Below are 19621 nucleotides of genomic sequence, written 5' to 3'. Positions count from 1 at the left end.
AATAAAACCCATAGTTACATAGCAATTAAACATAGTTTCATGCATGATAGTCCATATCTATTAGCTAGTTGTTCATGTCATATATTTTTATAGTGGGATTAAGGTTGGTGATAGCCTATGTGATTAAACTCAGTTCTATTCTGACATACACTGCATGTCACATTATACAGCACAATACAACTGGGACTGCAACTGGCTGCGGGTTCTTTAAGAGAAGGGAGCATGCTGCAAAACATTGAAATGCCGGGGCCAATAGATGACCGAATGGCAAGAGTTAGGCAGAAGGGGTGTCTCGACAGCTGCTGAAATCACTTCAGACGCACTGGAACCGAGCTATCTTTTCCAAATAATATTCATGTTTAGCACAGTTAGCACTTCATTTTGTTACATCTTTTGATACGATGAGGTGGAGTCGCCAATGGCCTCTGCCTTTGTAGATGTTGTAATAACAATGCCAGAGAAGAGCGCCAGTATCCCCTTCACAGGAACTTGGGAACTCCTCAAATTGCGGCTTTGGCTGTAAGTAGTCTGGCTAACTATTTTACATTACCAATAGGCTATTCATCTCTATCGATTAATGTGCAAGTAAATATGTTAAAGATCATGCTACAAGGTGATGGATATGCATTTTAAGACTCCCACAGAATCTATCCCGATGGATTATTAACAGTGCATTTTAGCCTACCCCATTTCTACATGTCTTCTGGACAGATAATGGAAACGCTTCGGACGGTGTTGGTCGCGCACTGCTCAAGGAAGTATCTTTAGGCTAAAAGATCTGAGCACAGACGGGGACATCATTTCTGCGTCCGATACTGCGACAATAAGGAAAACAAATAGCATACTTTTCATCAACATATGAGACGTTTTGAGACGCTAATAATGAATACAACAATGGAGCACACTGGAATTGAAGAGGTAAACCAGACACACCAGCAGCACGAGCCCATCAGCTTTGGAATAGACCAGATTCTGAACAGCACGGACCAGTCGAGCAGCTGCATGCTACCCAACCGAACCAGCGACACGGATTACACGCTTGCCCCAAACGTTTACACCAATGGCTATAACAGCGTCTATAACCCGGCCTGCTCCATGGCGGCTGGACTCGCAGGTTCCTATAACGTGAATATGAACATGAATGTCAGCATGAACATGAACGTTAACGTTAACGGTGGGAACGCCGGTGGTGTTATCAGGGTGCCGGCTCACAGACCCATGCCACCGAATCCACATCAGTCCCCGACTACTCATCCACCTGGCCTCGCGGCTGGCATCCCCTCAGTGACTTCAATGCCAAGTATGGGAAATGCGGCAAACTTTACCTTCCCGTGGATGGAGAGCAGTCGAAGGTTCGCAAAGGACAGACTCACTGGTAAGATTCACCTAAACTTCTGAAAATGTATGTTTCTGTAGACAAAAATTATGTCACAAAATGGGAACATTGCTTCGTGGATTTCCCCATAGGCCTATCATATCTGATATATCCTTTCCAGTGGAAAAGAGGTTCAAACTTCAATAGAATTCGTTAAAAAGTTCAGATTGATTTGTTGTTTTTTCAGTTTAAACCACATCCTTACAAGCAGGGCATATGCCTAAGCAAAACATTGTATCATCTTCCTAAGCAAAACATTGTATCATCTTGACGCTGTCTGTGACAGACTCATTTATCAAATCATATGTGCGACTGGGCATATGGCATGAGGAATTCGATTTTACACCAAGGCCTGTCTGTATGTATCATATTAGTTCATTTAAAAGGCAAGTAAATACTTGCAGGTATTGTTATGAATATATGTTGTGTACATTTGTATAATTATATGGGTATAATGTCAACCGTTAAGATTGTCTTTCCCATTTAATAGGAGGGGAAAATGTGATAAATCACTGGCACCCTAATCAAAATGATAGCTCTCCATAGCCTACAAAATGGATGACATGATTTGAAGAGATTTCTCACTTTCAAATAGAACAGATTTATTTCTGAATATAAAATGTACCGTCCAACACCATCTGATATATTTTAATAATAACAACATCATTATCAATATGCTATAATAAAGTTAATAGGTTAATGCAATAATAGTAATAATAATAATAATAATACCCTAATAATAATATAATAGCCTTTTTGTGAGTATTGCTGTTGTTAGGCTATTAGGCTATTATTATTATTATTACTATTATTGCTTATTGTAGCAGCCTAATAACAATATAACAATTTGCTATAATAACAACAAGAAAAACCAACAGTTTTCTAGCTTATTATTCTCATTATTAGGACTATGATACATTTACTTTTTGAGGCATATAGTAGCTAAGCTTTGTAGTTGTGGCAAATAGGCCTACTCTTGCTCCAATACAGAATAGGTCATAAACTAGCGAGTCAGTCTACTGCAAGGCAGGCATTGATGACGCACTCCTGTAGGTGGGTTATGTAAATAATTGTGTCTGGGCTCTACTGGCCTATTCACTAAGTCACTATTTAGGGCTATAGTTGAGTATACAGACGACTAAATAGAGAGAAGATCGCGACACTGTCACTAACAACGGACAAAATTGTTATTTTTCGTGTTTAGCATAGACAGGCTTTTTTGGCATTTCCTTTTCCACATTGAATGTCATGATAATAAATACAAATCTATAATTTATTTATTTATTATTTCACCTTTATTTAACTAGGCAAGTCAGTTAAGAACAAATTCTTATTTACAATGACGGCCTACACCGGCCAAACCCGGACGACGCTGGGCCAATTGTGCTGTGCCAATTGTGCTGGGCCAATTATTCTATTCGTGTAGTCCTTGAATAAATAAATAATATGCCATTTAGCAGACGCTTTTATCCAAAGCGACTTACAGTCATGCGTGCATACATTTTTGTGTATAGGTGGTCTCGGGAATCGAACCCACTACCCTGGCGTTATAAGCGCCGTGCTGTACCAGCTGCGCTACAGAGGACCACACATACAAGCTGTCTTAAATGCTGTCTTATTTGAATGTAACTATCTTCAACACAGTGTGGAACAATTATCCAGCTATGTCCAGACTAATTGAACCATTGAAATAAATAAAAAGGGAACATAATTGTGACAAATTCTCTACAAACTTTGAAGCATGGCATTTAAACATTTAGCGTATGGCCCGATTGTTTATTTCCTCCATAAACCTTTGAATTTACATTTATCTTCACCATTGGGGTGTCAAGGTAAATTAGATGACATTGCGAACGCTTCAGGTTTCACCAAATGTATTGGCCTATATATGTGACACTGGCTGGTGTAATGCATTATCTATCTAGTATCGTTCACAAAAATAAATGATTTTTGCTGTAGGCCTAAGCACAAATGAAATGGCATTATTTATCTTACTCAAGTTCAGATTTCTCTTATCTTCACGCGCTTTTAGTTTAAGCTATCATAAGACCCTATTATTGCGTATAATAGGCCGATACAGTTCAGGCATTTAATCTGTAGAAGAATAATTAATGAATCAAAGTATTGTGGCTGGGATTGTGAATAGGACCTAGGCCATACTGTATATCAATGCCTACAGGTCCTGAATCATTTGACCAACGCTTTTCTAGCATTTTGGGAAATTGGGAAGTGGCATTTGGTTCAAAATCATTTTTCACGCAGGCTCTGGTGTTTTCGATTAGCCTAGAAAAAGGCACAACACTAAAGGTTGCATGGGTCATTATAGGCCTATAGGCCTACAGTTTAATATTTTCTAATTCGAGGAACATTTATTTTAAAGATTATGGAAAGAGAAGAAAGGGGTAGTAACTTATTACTGCCGTGAAAATGAAATCGTAATTCGATGGCCAGCTTTTGGACTGTACATTTTACAATGACCATAACCTCAGCTCCCACACCGCCGAGAGAGGAGATATTCTGGCATGACGTCACCACCATGAAGCTGAAAATGAAGAACATCATGGATTGGCCCGCATTAATTATTAACAATGCTATAGCGCTGTGCTTTCCTCATTAATTATTTAAACCAGAGAACAGATATGTAAACTGTAAAATATATTGTGTAAATATGCGTATCAATTGTGTTCATAGTCACAAAGGGCCTCTCGTTTAATTTGGTTTATCTTTGGTGTTGGTTATGTAGCATCATTATCACCCACCAACAAAACTAGCCTACTATTCTATTAGGCTAACGTTTATTTTAAGTGATCACTTTTTGTTATCATTTGTGATTAACATTTGAGAAAAAGGCCTATCTTGAGATTTATTGAAAGTGTTTGAAGTATTTACAGTGTAGCCATTTGTCAACATTGTTTGAGACATTACTTGTTTTAATCACACATCGTAGGCTAATATTCGGATGTTTTTGCCATCGATTTTCATTTGAGTTAATCATTTTTGATAATATCATAGGGGCCAAATTGTATTTCCACTTTTAATAATCACAAATACATTTATTTCGGGAACCCTGATAGGCCTACTCGGCTCCAAAATATAGGAAATTAGTTTTAGTTGCTGGGTGGGCTTATTTCAGCATTCAGCACCAGTCTTTTCGGTTGACCTAGCTTACATGAATATCTCAAACCTTAAAGCGTTTCTCTGGATACGTGAAATAGACATATCCTTTTTTAAATAAATTATTCCCTATGATATTGAATTGCAGCGCTGCATTTCACCGCAAGTGTCAAAGCAAGTGAAACAGCGAACAGGCCTAACATTGGAGATGTGATATTCACAACAGACCGGACAGATTGGGAGGCGCTGAAAGGGAAGAACACATGTTTTTTTGTTAATTGACTTCTTGGCAGTTTGCAAGTTTCAAAAAGCAGAGAACTGCATAAACAGATTTGTCCCTTCAAGTCAACAAACAGAGTTGTTCTTATGGCTCTATAGGTTCTGTGGAAATTGGCTAATTCAAATAGAAATGTAGGCCCTTGGTCTGTTGTTGGTGGCATAGCACCAGAGCCATTTAAACTTTTACAATATCTGCATGTATTACCACAAAAACATTATATCCATACTGTATTACACTATAATCTTGAAGTGAGGTAACAAAGAATACCAATCTATACCCCTATAACCAATGTTTTTTGATGAGATTTCAGCATTAGGAGAGTTGATAAGTGGTTATGATTATTTAGAGAGCTATAAATACCTTAAAATAACATATAATTACACAAACCACTAACAGATATAATATGCCATTTAGCAGACACTTTTATCCAACGCGACTTACAGTCATGCGTGCATACATTTTTTTGTGTATGGGCGGTCTCGGGGATCGAACCCACTACCTTTGCGTTACAAGCGCCGTGCTCTACCAGCTGAGCTACAGAAGACCAGTTGTAAGTACTATGTAATGTGTACTGCGATTACATTGTACCTGCTTGTTGTACCTGTGCAATGTCCCATAATGGCCAGTGAGGTTAGAGCATGCTTTATGTTAATGCGTAGAGTAAATCTAATTGTGTTCATATAGTAGTGTTCAATCTTAGTTAGAAATAATGACTTTCCTCACAAATATATTAATTTAATGATGGCTACAGTAATGGGATATTAATGGGGAAAGCCGTACTGTTTTCTCTAGAAGTTGCTTCTATTCTCAGCCAGTGTGGCAGGGGCAAGTGGCTCTGTTTTGCCTCACAGGGTAATAAATAGCAATATATGTTCATGTTATATTTCAATATCCCCGTTAGAATCCTTTACGAACATATGTATTAGATTGCTACACGCGTAATATCCGCAGTGGGTAAGAGAGGCGCTGTCACAGAAAGGTGTTATTAAGTATAAGTGGTTTTATTACATCTCTACGGTAGAATTTTATATTTTGATATGCTTATGCTAAATCATATTACCCAGGCATCAGATTTAGTATTCTCCATCATTTCCTTTGTCGTCCCTTAGAAAAAATATATTCTCACAGATCAATTCATGCAATGTTTTCTTGAAAACAAGATACCCACCTTTCAAATAAAAATTAAATAAGACCATTGAATGAAATCAAATGTATAACACTTAACACTTTTGACCATATTCCATTTTATCTCCTTTAAGAAATACATTGATCTTGGGAATTTAATGGAGATGTGGTAGTCAAGTGAAATGTACTATAGCCTCTGTGCCCATATTTGGTCTTACTCAGTTATGGGAAACAGTATTTTCTTCAATGAATAAAATAATTGTGGTAATTGTCTGTGTGTAAACACTCTGACAACAACTTCTTGCAATATGGGCTGTAATTAAAAGCAATCACATCAAATTATAAAGACTGTTACTGTAAAGAGGCTGAGGGCTAAATTTAACTAACTGCCTTGTTCCATAAATGTCTGCAGGTTTTGATAACAGACAGGTGTGTTCTGGGCTCTCGGCACACTGCTGCATTTAGTGGAATACTACAACACACTCGGCTCTTTATTTTGGAAGCTGGTCAAAAATAGCAACATCACAGACAAAGTAAAACAAAAACCTATTTTACAATGTCTAGACCTTTTGTCTAATGTCTTTTGTTCTATTGTCACACTAATTAGTCAATCATCATCCATATTAATATTGTTACATTTCAAATGTTTCAACTGTTTACTTGGAATAGAATTAGAGTTAGGTTGAAGGTTCCCTTTAGCATGTTCGACTGGATGGCAGTCTGTTTGCTTGTTACTCTTGGGTTGCATATGAACGTGCTTGAATGTGCCTGGTCCATTAGCTGGTCCACAGATGGCCTGAAATAGAAGTCTAATGTGGTATTATCTGTACCCAGACCTGCATTTTGAGCCTGGAGCAGACATGCTTGCTCCAAATGTGTGACCTATTCATTTCTATCCTCAGGCAATGAAGGGTTGGACCCTCTCTAGATAAAAAAATATGTTTTAACACAGCACTTACAGTCACTGCAATTTTATTGCAAATGTACCCAATTTACATTTTTAATGTATTTAAAAAAAATAATGTGTTAATTATTTATTCTGCCATTTAGGTTTATAACTAATTAGAGAGGTTGGGAGTGATTTGAAATGATTGTTGAGTGCATTATGTGGCTTGTGTTTCATTTGTATTTTATCTCATTTCCAAAGTGCCTCAGTGGAAAATGAATTTTGATTGCTCACACTGAATTCAGGTTGCTAAATTCTCAACACAGTACCAGTGGTCCCCCAGGACACATATGGAGATGTTTTCATATGCATTTTGGCTCCTGGTGAGCTCTCTGACAGAAGCAGACACATAAACATACTGTAAGACAACAGGCAGACAGCTTGTGAGGAACAGGGAAGCCTGCTCCCGATCCCTTCGACAGAAAAGTCTGTTTTACAGGTAATGGATCTATGACAATAAGGCTTTAGAAAGGATCTATATCCAAACATATTATATTACATTTATGAATGTTCTGTTTACTCATGCCTGAGGCTAGGGACAGGGGGGGCGGGGGGACATGTTAAGAACTGTAGCGTGCACATATCGCCTAAGTTACTATGTTTGACTGGATAGGTTAAAAAGCTAACTTTAATGATTCGGCATCAAACCAAATGTGATACTTTTGGCCTAACCAATCAGTGGAATGGTCCTGTATGGTTCTGTTGGTAAAGCATGGGATTAGCAATGCCAGGGTTGTGGGTTCAATTCCCAGGGCTACCCAAAAGTGAAATGTATGCACACATGACTGTAAGTTGCTTTGGAAAAAAAGCGTCTGCTAAATGGCATTTGTTACAAATCGTACTAAATGACAAAAAAAAAGACAAATGTAACAAATCCCCATCTTGACAAAATAGCAATGAGAGGTACTTCCAGAGTACCTTCCCCAACAGCTCCATGTGGGTCCCTGACTGTGTCTCCCTTTCTTTAGCGGAGCAGGCAGAGGACAGACAAGCAGGAGACCCCAATGGGAGGCCAGGAGCCCTCCCGGCCCTGCCAGGCCTCTGCCCTCTCCCCAAGGGGGACATCAGCAGGGTCCCTACCTGGAGCTCTATGGAGACATTAGCCAAACACTATTACCCCGAACTCGCTCACCTGCGAGACACTGGCCCACTTGCAGACTATCCCTTTCGAAAGGGTACTTGTCCAGGTGAGTCACTTCCCTGGTCTTCTTTTACATGTGTCCTTTATCTTGACCTGGTTTGTCTTCTCCTGGTTCCCATCAGGGGTGTTAAAGTACCAAAATGCATAGCTAGGTCCATAGGACAAAACTGTATGTACTGAAAAACTGTATGCATTAGATAAGAGAAAAACACATGAATATAGGACTGTTTTAACCTTGTAATCATATTACAAGGGGCAATAGCCAGTGATTAGTCATTAAATGTTGGCTAATTCCTGGTAAAAATAAATAAAAAGATAGATGATTAAATATTGAATTGAGTTAGGGATGGACAACAGAATCAACCTTATAACATGAGTGATCATGCAAGCTAAATATATGGCAAAGAATGGTATAATATGTCAGAGAAGGTTCTCACTTGACCAAGGTTAATCTCTGGAAAAACAAACTTAGTCTCTCTCTCTCTCTCGCTCTCTCTCTCTCAGCAGCCCTTTCTCCCTTCTCTGTGACCCGGCGCATCGGCCACCCCTATCAGAACCGGACGCCACCCAAAAGAAAAAAGCCCCGCACCTCGTTCAGCCGTGTGCAGATCTGCGAACTGGAGAAACGCTTTCACCGACAGAAGTACCTGGCGTCGGCGGAGCGCGCCACCCTGGCCAAGGCCCTGAAGATGACAGATGCACAGGTCAAAACCTGGTTCCAGAACAGAAGGACAAAATGGCGGTAGGGGCCCATTACAGCAGCGCATTACAGCAACACACTTCTAGACATCCTTTAACACTCTCGGTATTTACACTCTCAGTGTTAATGTTTTTTAACTGTCAATTCCCCCCCCCCCCAAAACTGCTTTCCATTGTTCTTGCTGCCTGATGTTTTATGCATTTTGATACATCAGATTGATACAGGAAGTGTCACAAAGTAACAACTAGGCAGCTGTTTAAATTAGAGTATGGTATGTGAATTGCTTTGCTTGAGGTGAGCAAGCTTTTGTGATGTTTTAAAGGAATATACTATATATTTCTGTGGTAGATAATGTGCCCAAGGCACAGTGAAACACCTTTTTTGCTTAGCTTAGCTCCTACTTATTATATTGACCAACTAGTCTGAATAATTGAGTGCACTGTCGATGGCAGAAACTCTTCCCCCTAATTCACTCAAATGGTTGTTTATGGTCATTTGAAATAAATGAGTGGACATTCAAATTATAATGCCTTACCTTTATTTAACCTTTGATGACAAACAAGGAATTAAAGGGAATGCATGTACTGTAGTAGTTGTTCCTGTATATATGAGTCATCTTGTATCATATACTCTGTGATCAGATAATGGTCATTCAGTGAGATCCAACTGATCTGGCTGACCATCACCTGATATGGACAAGGATGTTTTGTTGTTATCCATATTGTGAACAACACATGGGGTCGAAGGTCATTAAATATCGTAGGAAATCCAATAGCAATAATTGGAGGTGTGATGTGCCGTCATTGTAAATAAGAATTTGTTCTTAACTGATTTGCCTACTTAAATAAAGGTTCAATAAAATTAATAAATACAAACTTTGAAAAGCTGGCACAGGATGCATTTCAATACCAGGTGTAAAAGTAAAGCCTGGGATCCTATTTCAATAGGTATTTATATGCCAGGTGTCAACACAGGGCCATGTTTTCGACGGAAACATGAACAAATAATGGCTAAATTGCATATAATGTATAACCAGGGAATTGGCTAACTCACTTTCCTGATTTCCAAGCTAGTTTTGATGTGATTTTTTATATTTCCCCATAGTGTGTTGATAGGATGTGCATGAAGGATGTATTTGTGCCACGGCTACACTAGTAACAAGCAAATGATCAAATGAACAGCAGCGAAATCGGATTAGGATAATGTAGTTAACAATAACGTGTGGCTAATGGAAGGAGGATGGTATTTATGAAACAATATTTTAAAGGTGTTGTTCTGACCGTGTTGCACATGCAGGCCTAACCGTCACATGGAAATACACTATATATACAAAAGTATGTGGACACCCCTTCATATTAGTGGATTTGGCTATTTCAGCCACAACCGTTGCTGACAGGTGTATAAAATCGAGCACACTGCCATGCAATCTCCATAAACAAACATTGGCAGTATAATGGCCTTACTGAAGAGCTCAGTGACTTTCAACGTGGATGCCACCTTTCCAACAAGTCAGTTTGTCAAATTTCTGCCCTGCTAGAGCTGCCCCGGTCAACTGTAAGTGCTGTTATTGTGAAGTGGAAACGTCTAGGAGCAACAACGGCTCAGCCGCAAAGTGGTAGGCCACACAAGCTTACAGAACAGGACCGCCGAGCGCTGAAGCGCGTAGCCCGTAAAAATCGTCTGTCCTCGGTTGCAACACTCACTATCGAGTTCCAAACTGCCTCTGGAAGCAACAACAGCACAATAACTGTTCGTCGGGAGCTTCATTAAATGGGTTTCCTTGGCCGAGCAGCCACACACAAGCCTAAGATCACCATGCGCAATGCGTCAGCTGGAGTGGTGTAAAGCTCGCCACCATTGGACTCTGGAGCAACTGTAAAGCTTGTTTGAGGAGTAATAATGGTCTGGAGCTGATTTTCATGGTTTGGGCTAGGACCCTTAGTTCCAGTGAAGGGAAATCTAAACACTACAGCATACAATTACATTCTAGACGATTCTGTGCTTCCAACTTTGGGGCAACAGTTTGGGGAAGGCCCTTTCCTGTTTCAGCATGACAATGCCCCCATGCACAAAGTGAAGTCCATACAGAAATGGTTTGTCGAGATCGGTGTGGAAGAACTTGACTGGCCTGCACAGAGCCCTGACCTCAACCACATCGAACACCTTTGGGATGAATTGGAACGCCGACTGCGAGCCAGGCCTAATCGCCCAACATCAGTGCCCGACCTCACTAATGCTCTTGTGGCTGAATGAAAGCAAGTCCCCGCAGCTGTTATAGCAGCAAAGGGGGGACCAACTCCATATTAATGCCCATGATTTTGGAATGGGATGTTCGACGAGCAGGTGTTCACATTCTTGTACAGACAGCATAATATCCATGTAAGAATGACATACATCCAGGGCCGTAACCAGGGTCTGAGTTTTAGTGAGGTCCTCCTTCCAATACATTTTAATAAAGTTGAAGCTCATTTACTGCATTTCTATACAATTTAGAAACTCTAAAATGTTATTTGGAGAACAGCAAAAACAAGCAAAAATGACCCCAGCCATTATCACATTGGTTGCTGTAGCTTCATTCACCTCAGTCGATCTACAAACATATAGCCTACTAGCTATACAATTAGCCGCTACATATTAACTGACATTAATTCAGCACCGGGATTAAAAAGTACAATTTAATATGCACAAAGGGATCTGTTAGCAGAAAAAATATTTTATTAACAAAAAGTGAAATAAATGAGTTTGCTTTACAGATTAATTTTGTTGTTGCAAATTTCCTGCAATTCTACACATTTTGCCGTTCTTTCAGAAAGTATTCATACCCCTTGACTTATTCCACATTTTGTTATGTTACAGCCTGAATTCAAAAGCGATTTAAACAAAAAAAATCCTACCCATCTACACACAATAACCCATAATGACAAAGTGAAAACATGTTTTGAGAAATCTCATTTACATAAGTATTCACACCCCTGAGTCAATACTTTGTAGAAGCACCTTTGGCAGCGATTACAGCTATGAGTCTTTCTGGGTAAGTTTCTAAGAGCTTTCCACACCTGGATTGTGCAACATTTGTCCATTAAACTTTTCAAAATTCTTCAAGCTCTGCCAAATTGGTTGTTGATCATTGCTAGACAACCATTTTCAGGTCTTGCCATAGATTTTCAAGTAAATTTAAGTCAAAACTGTAACTCGGCTACTCAGGAACATTCACTGTCTTCTTGGTAAGCAACTCCAATGTAGATTTGGCCTTGTGTTTTAGGTTATTGTCCTGCTGAAAGTTGAATTAATCTCCCCATGTCTAGTGGAAAGCAGACAGAACCAGATTTTCCTCTAAGATTTTTCCTGTGCTTAGCTCCATTCCATTTATTTTTTATCCTGAAAAATGTCCCAGTCCTTAACAATTACAAGCATATCCATAACATGATGCAGCCACCACTATGCTTGAAAATATGAAGAGTGGTACTCAGTAATGTGTTGTATTGGATTTTATTTTTTATCCTGAAAAACTCCCCAGTCCTTAACGATTACAAGCATATCCATAACATGATGGAGCCACCATTATGCTTGAAAATATGGAGAGTGGTACTCAGTAATGTGTTGTATTGGATTTTATTTTTTATCCTGAAAAACTCCCCAGTCCTTAACGATTACAAGCATATCCATAACATGATGGAGCCACCATTATGCTTGAAAATATGGAGAGTGGTACTCAGTAATGTGTTGTATTGGATTTGTCCCAAACTGACAGTACGTTCGGAAAGTATTCAGAACCCTTGAAAAAATTTTTTGTTACGTTACAGCATTATTCTAAAATTGATTTTGCAAATGTATAAAAAATAAAAAACACTTATTTACGTAAGTATTCAGACCCTTTGCTATGAGACTCGAAATTGAGCTTAGGTGCATCCTGTTTCCATTGATCATCCTTGAGATGTTTCTACAACTTGATTGAAGAACACCTGTAGTAAATTCAATTGATTGGACATGATTTCGAAAGGCACACATCTTTCTATATACGGTCCCACAGTTGACAGTGCATGTCAGAGCAAAAACCAAGCCATGAGGTCGAAGGAATTGTCCATAGAGCCCCGAGACAGGATTGTGTCGTGGCACAGATCTGGGGAAGGGTACCAAAAAATGTCTGCAGCATTGAAGGTCCCCAAGGACACAGTGGCCTCCATCATTCTTAAATGGAAGAAGTTTGGAACCACTGAGACGCTTCCTAGAGCTGTCCACCCGGCCAAACTGAGCAATAGGGAGAGGAGGTGACCAAGAACCCGATGATCACTCTTACAGAGCTCCAGAGTTTCTCTGTGGAGATGGGAGAACCATCCAGAAGGACGACCATCTCTGCAGCACTCCACCAATCAGGCCTTTATGGTAGAGTGGCTAGACGGAAGCCACTCCTCAGTAAAAGGCATATTACAGCCCGCTTGGAGTTTGCCAAAAGGCACATAAAGGACTCTCAGACCATGAGAAACAAGATTCTCTGGTCTGATGACACCAAGATTGAACTCATTAGCCTGAATGCCAAGCATCACGTCTAGAGGAAACCTGGCACCATCCCTACGGTGACGCATGGTGGTGGCAGCATCATGCTGTGGGGATGTTTTGCAGTGGCAGGGACTGGGAGACTAGTCAGGATTGAGGGAAAGATGAATGGAGCAAAGTACAGCGAGATCCTTGATGAAAACCTGCTCCAGAGCACTCAGCACCTCAGACTGGGGCGAAGGTTCACCTTCCAACATGACAACGACCCTAATCACACAGCCAAGAAAATGCAGGACTAGCGTCAGGACAAGTCTCTTAATGTCCTCGAGTGGCACAGCCAGAGCCTGGACTTGAACCCGATTAGAACATCTCTGGAGAGACCTGAAAATAGCTGTGCAACGACGCTCCCCATCGAACCTGACAGCGCTTGAGAGAATCTGCAGAGAAGATTGGGAGAAACTCCCCAAATACAGGTGTGCCAAGCTTGTAGCGTCATACCCAAGAAGACTTGAGGCTGTAATCGCTGCCAAGGATGCTTCAACAAAGTACTGAGTAAAGGGTCTGAATACTTATGTAAATATAATATTGCCGTTTTTCATTTTTATCTATTGTAAAGTGGTTATCCCACTGGCTATAGGGTGAACGCACCAATTTGTGAGTCGCTCTGGCTAAGAGCGTCTGCTAAATGACGTTAATGTGCCCTTGAGCAAGGCACTTAACCCTAATTGCTCCTGTAAGTCGCTCTGGACAAGAGCGTCTGCTAAATGACTAAAATGTAAATGTAAAATGATTACATTTGCAAAAATGTCTAAAAACCTGTTTTTGCTTTGTCATTATGGGGTATTGTGTGTAGATTGATGAGGGGGGAAAAAACAATTTAATCAATTTTAGAATAAGTCTGTAAGGTAAGAAAATGTGGAAAAAGTCAAAGTGTCTGAGTACTTTCCGAATGCACTGTAACACTTTGTATTCAGGACAAAAAAAGTTAACTGCTTTGCCACATTTTATTACTTCAGTTCCTTGTCGCAAATAAGATGCATGTTTTGGAATATTTTTATTCTGTACAGGCTTCCTTCTTTTCACTCTATCAATTAGGTTAGTACTGTGGGGTAACCACAATGTTGTTGATCCATCCTCAGTTTTCTCCCATTACAGCTATTAATATCTGTAACTGTTTTAAAGTCACCATTGACCTCATGGTGAAATCCCTGATTGGTTTCCTTCCTCTCCGACAGCTGAGTAAGGAAGGATGCCTGTATCTTTGTAGTGACATGGTGTATTGATGCACCATCCAAAGTGTAATTAATAGCTTCACAATGCACAAAGGGATATTCAATGTCTGTTTTTTGGTTAGTTTTTTTTACCAATAGGTGCAACCTAATCTCAGAGCTTTTTGTATTATTCTGTACGTAAATCCGAGAAACTCAATTTAGTATGATATGTTATGTTTTGTATGGTATGTATTAATTTGTGGAGGTCCATTACCCATTCGTATGATATGTTACGAATTATAATTTGTATTATATGTTACGAATTTGCTAAAGGTTCAATATGTTATGGATTTGCAAAACGTATGATATGTTACAAATTGTAGCTAGGTGGCTAACGTTAGCTAGGCTAGGGGTTAGGGGTTAGGGTTAAGTTTAGGAGTTAGGTTAAAGGGTTAAGGTTAGGGGTAAAAGGGATAAGGTTAGGGCTAGAGGAAGGGCTAGCTAAAAGGGTTAACGTTAGGTTTAGAATTAGGGTTAGCTAACATGTTAAGTAGTTGCAAAGTAGCTAAAAAGCAGTAAGTAGTTGAAAAGTTGCTAATTAGTTAAAATGCTAAAGTTGTCCATGATGAGATGCGAACTCGCAACCTTTGGGTTGCCAGATGTTCGCATTATCTGTATTATGTAGCCATACCAAACGTAACATATTATACTAATTTGAGTGTCCCGGATTTAATTTTACTATGTTACGTCTAGTCTATGAGACCAGGCCGATAGGTGCCCTTCTTTGTGAGGCATTGGAAAACCTCCCTGGTCTTTGTGGTTGAATCTGTGTTTGAAATTCATTGCTTGACTGAGGGACCTTACAGATAATTGTATGTGTAAGGTACAAAGAAGAGATAGTCATTCAAAAATCATGTAGTCCATACAACTCTTTATGTGACTTGTTAAGCAAATGTTTACTCCTGAACTTATTTAGGCTTGCCATAACAAAGGGGTTGAATACTTATTGACTCAAGAAATTTCAGCTTTGCATTTACAAAAAATGCAAAAACATAATTCCACTTTGACATTATGGGGTATTGTGTGTAGGCCAGTGACCCCACAAAAAATCTCAATTTGATCCATTTTAAATTCAGGCTGTAACACAACAATGTGGAAAAAGTTAAAGGGTGTCAATACTTTCTGAAGGCACTGTATGTAATGTTAATATGATATCTGTGCGAGAGTGACTAACAAAATCAATGGGGGCCCCTTGGAGATCAGGGCCCCTGGGCATGTGCCCTGCGTGCCCAGTGGAATATTCAGCCATGATTACTACAAGTTTAGATAGCTGGCTAGACTAACTAGACTAATTTACCAATCAAAAATGTTTTTATTGACATGGGCTAATTGAGTGACTGTCAGTGAGTGACATATAACAAGAGGAAAACTGCTGATGCATAACAAAGTTTCGAAATAGCAGCTTGTGTATTCTACTATTCGAACTTTTAACAGTAAGTTGAGACCCCAACTGAGTCCCCCCCCCCCCCCAAAGAAAATATTTAAAAAATATATATTACATACAGTGGGGAGAACAAGTATTTGATACACTGCCGATTTTGCAGGTTTTCCTACTTACAAAGCATGTAGAGGTCTGTAATTTTTATCATAGGTACACTTCAACTGTGAGAGAATCTAAAACAAAACTCCAGAAAATCACATTGTATGATTTTTAAATAATTCATTTGCATTTGATTGCATGACATAAGTATTTGATACATCAGAAAAGCAGAACTTAATATCTGGTACAGAAACCTTTGTTTGCAATTACAGAGATCATACGTTTCCTGTAGGTCTTGACCAGGTTTGCACACACTGCAGCAGATATTTTGGCCCACTCCTCCATACAGACCTTCTCCAGATCCTTCAGGTTTCGGGGCTGTCGCTGGGCAATACAGACTTTCAGCTCCCTCCAAAGATTTTCTATTAGGTTCAGGTCTGGAGACTGGCTAGGCCACTCCAGGACCTTGAGATGCTTCTTACGGAGCCACTCCTTAGTTGCCATGGCTGTGTGTTTCGGGTCGTTGTCATGCTGGAAGACCCAGCCACGACCCATCTTCAATGCTCTTACTGAGGGAAGGAGGTTGTTGGCCAAGATCTCGCGATACATGGCCCCATCCATCCTTCCTCAATACGGTGCAGTCGTCTTTGCAGAAAAGCATCCCCAATGAATGATGTTTCCACCTCCATGCTTCACGGTTGGGATGGTGTTCTTGGGGTTGTACTCATCCTTCTTCTTCCTCCAAACACGGCGAGTGGAGTTTAGACCAAAAAGCTCTATTTTTGTCTCATCAGACCACATGACCTTCTCCCATTCCTCCTCTGGATCATCCAGATGGTCATTGGCAAACTTCAGACGGGCCTGGACATGCGCTGGCTTGAGCAGGGGGACCTTGTGTGCGCTGCAGGATTTTAATCCATGACGGCGTAGTGTGTTACTAATGGTTTTCTTTGAGACTGTGTTCCCAGCTCTCTTCAGGCCATTGACCGGGTCCTGCCGTGTAGTTCTGGGCTCATCCCTCACCTTCCTTATGATCATTGATGCCCCACGAGGTGAGCCCCAGACCGAGGGTGATTGACCGTCATCTTGAACTTCTTCCATTTTCTAATAATTGCGCCAACAGTTGTTGCCTTCTCACCAAGCTGCTTGCCTATTGTCCTGTAGCCCATCCCAGCCTTGTGCAGTTCTACAATTTTATCCCTGATGTCCTTACACAGCTCTCTGGTCTTGTCCATTATGGAGAGGTTGGAGTCTGTTTGATTGAGTGTGTGGACAGGTGTCTTTTATACAGGTAACGAGTTCAAACAGGTGCAGTTAATACAGGTAATGAGTGGAGAACAGGAGGGCTTCTTAAAGAAAAACGAAAGGTCTGTGAGAGCCGGAATTCTTACTGGTTGGTAGGTGATCAAATACTTATGTCATGCAATAAAATGCAAATGAATTACTTAAAAATCATACAATGTGATTTTCTGGATTCCGTCTCTCACAGTTGAAGTGTACCTATGATAACAATTACAGACCTCTACATGCTTTGTAAGTAGGAAAACCTGCAAAATCGGCAGTGTATCAAATACTTGTTCTCCCCACTGTAGGTCCTGACCTCGGTGTCCTCATATGTAGTTACGGCCCTGCATACATCATTGTTTTCATCCAAACAAAATAATGATGATCTAAAATAAATAAGGGTGAATATTAAACAATTAAGTAAAATAATCATGGTTTATTTAATTTTTTAAAGAAAGTAGTTGTTTTGAACAATATCACTTTTTGAGGGGATTGAACACATATTTCAGGCAGGCTTTTTGCTTTTGAAAGTAGGATTTATGAGGACATATGAATATGAATATTTAGGCACTGTTTTGACAAAAAATAAATAAATCCTTCTTCCCACTGTGGAACCAGGAGACAGACAGCCGAGGAGCGCGAGGCAGAGAGACAGCAGGCCAACCGTCTAATGCTGCAGCTCCAACAGGAGGCCTTTCAGAAGACCCTGAGCCAGCCCCTGCAGCAGGACCCTCTGTGCCTGCACAACTCCTCCTTGTACGCCCTACAGAACCTACAGCCCTGGGCGGAGGACAACAAGGTGACCTCCGTCACCTCCCTGGCATCTGTGGTCTGACTGACCGTGTGTGTGTGTTGGTGGTGTGTTTGTGTGTGTGCATCTGTGTGTACATCTGTGTGTGCATCTGTGTGTGCATCTGTGTGTGCATCTGTATAATTCATAATGAGAATATAATAGTAATATTGAGGATTGTTCTAAGGGGAAATGTGGGTGGGCCATTTGTTGGGGAGTGACCACATATCTACAGTAGACGGATTCACATTAAAATGTATTTTATGCAGACTGTTGCATTGTGGAATTGTACAGTAATATGTTTTGTTATTTAACGTGCATAACAACCGACATTAAGGACAAGGAGGAAACCTGTAGTATATTACGTTTTCTCTATGTATTTCTTTATAAACCACGTATTCTCTTTTATAGATCATATGTGGACTTCTTGGCGTGGACAGACATACATTTAGTTCCACTGAAATGGACAATGATCAATGAGTCTTCTACGTTTTTTCAGACCTGTTTCTGTCAAGTCATTTTCCTACCTTACACTAGATTTTCACTCTTCCTTCAGCTGTCGGTCTAAACAGAGGACGGAGCTAAATCCTACCAGAAATCTAACGGACACATCGGTAGATGCCTACCATCAAGACTGTCCTGTTGCCAACAGGGAAGCACTGACTCTCAACCATACGGCAACAAAACTGGATCTGATTCCTTTAATTGGATCTGATTCCTTTAACTGGATCTGATTCCTTTGCGTTTGGCTTTGTACAATGTAGTAATGCATGTTTCCGATATTTCTGTGTGCACTTGGAATTGCCGTTGAAGTCACCAGCCTTCCAGGTGGATCCCTTTCCTGACTGCAGTTTGCAAGTAGTATTGTGGAATATCTCTTCGAGGATTCCTCATAACTTACTACATTTAAAGGTGTTTTATATTAAATGATATTGTGATTTTTTGAAAAGATTATCAACATTGGAAGCCTCTCTTTTGTTGTTGTGTCTTGTGGTTTCGTTCACCAGAAAGGATAACTGCATAATTTCACAAAATCACACCTCCTAAAGTAAGAATGTCCTCTACTCTATCAACCTAATGTTGTTGATTATGTCACACTTATTTGCATCTTTCATTTTTACTCTTTCATTTCAATATTCCATCCTTTATGACAACTTCCTCTCCATAGCCAAACCAGCAGGTCATGTTCCACATAACACCAGAGGGCTCTTACCAGTAAAGTGATTGTTACTACAGTATATACAGTTTAGTGCAACAATGGTTTTTGTGAGACTGCTTGGATGCTATCGGTGTAACGATTAACTAAACGCAACACATATTCTGGGAAACAAGGCCCAGGTGGGATGTTTTCTGAACAGTTTGTTCTAAAACCCTAGACCTTGTGGGTAGAACAGTGTCAGTGATGTATGTGAACCATGTCCACCTATAAACTGGACAGTTATCAACATCCAATATCATCCATGTCAAGTCAAAACTAAAATGTCCTATCTGAAGGCACAAAACACTGCTAACCTAGATAGATCTCTAGGGTTGGGCATATATAACTGCATTTCTCTTGTTTGTAAAGGAGGCTTCACTCTCTACTTCACATAGATCACAGATGGTTGCCCACACCAGGAAG

At 40.1% G+C, this 19621-nt stretch overlaps 1 protein-coding gene across 4 annotated transcripts; it reads left to right on the top strand.

Moving 5' to 3' along the window:
- Positions 1-234: 234 nt before the first annotated feature.
- LOC121534232 (T-cell leukemia homeobox protein 3-like) lies at positions 235-18626 on the top strand. Of its 4 annotated transcripts, none has more exons than XM_045206227.1 (5): positions 235-1375; positions 7809-8027; positions 8489-8723; positions 17829-18009; positions 18412-18626. In XM_045206227.1, exons 1-5 carry the CDS (start codon positions 859-861, stop codon positions 18478-18480), a joined length of 1221 nt encoding a protein of 406 aa, XP_045062162.1. In that variant the 5' UTR covers positions 235-858; the 3' UTR covers positions 18481-18626. The 4 variants fall into 4 exon arrangements, with proteins under 4 accessions (XP_045062162.1, XP_045062163.1, XP_045062161.1 ...); XM_045206228.1 differs by having other exon boundaries at positions 8486-8723; positions 18557-18626; XM_045206226.1 differs by having other exon boundaries at positions 8486-8723.
- Positions 18627-19621: the final 995 nt, after the last annotated feature.

This window comes from Coregonus clupeaformis, chromosome 2 (assembly GCF_020615455.1).
Source record: "Coregonus clupeaformis isolate EN_2021a chromosome 2, ASM2061545v1, whole genome shotgun sequence".
Classification (NCBI taxonomy): Eukaryota; Metazoa; Chordata; class Actinopteri; order Salmoniformes; family Salmonidae; genus Coregonus; species Coregonus clupeaformis.
Note: the sequence above shows the minus strand (reverse complement) of the source record. Positions and strands in the feature narration are given on the sequence as shown.

Coding starts and splice junctions, on each gene's coding strand:
- LOC121534232 (XM_045206226.1), top strand. CDS start 859: ATGAGACGTTTTGAGACGCTAATAATGAATACAACAATGGAGCACACT. Junction 8,724..17,828: donor AACAGAAGGACAAAATGGCG/GTAGGGGCCCAT, acceptor CTGTGGAACCAG/GAGACAGACAGCCGAGGAGC. Junction 18,010..18,411: donor CCTGGGCGGAGGACAACAAG/GTGACCTCCGTC, acceptor TCTCTTTTATAG/ATCATATGTGGACTTCTTGG.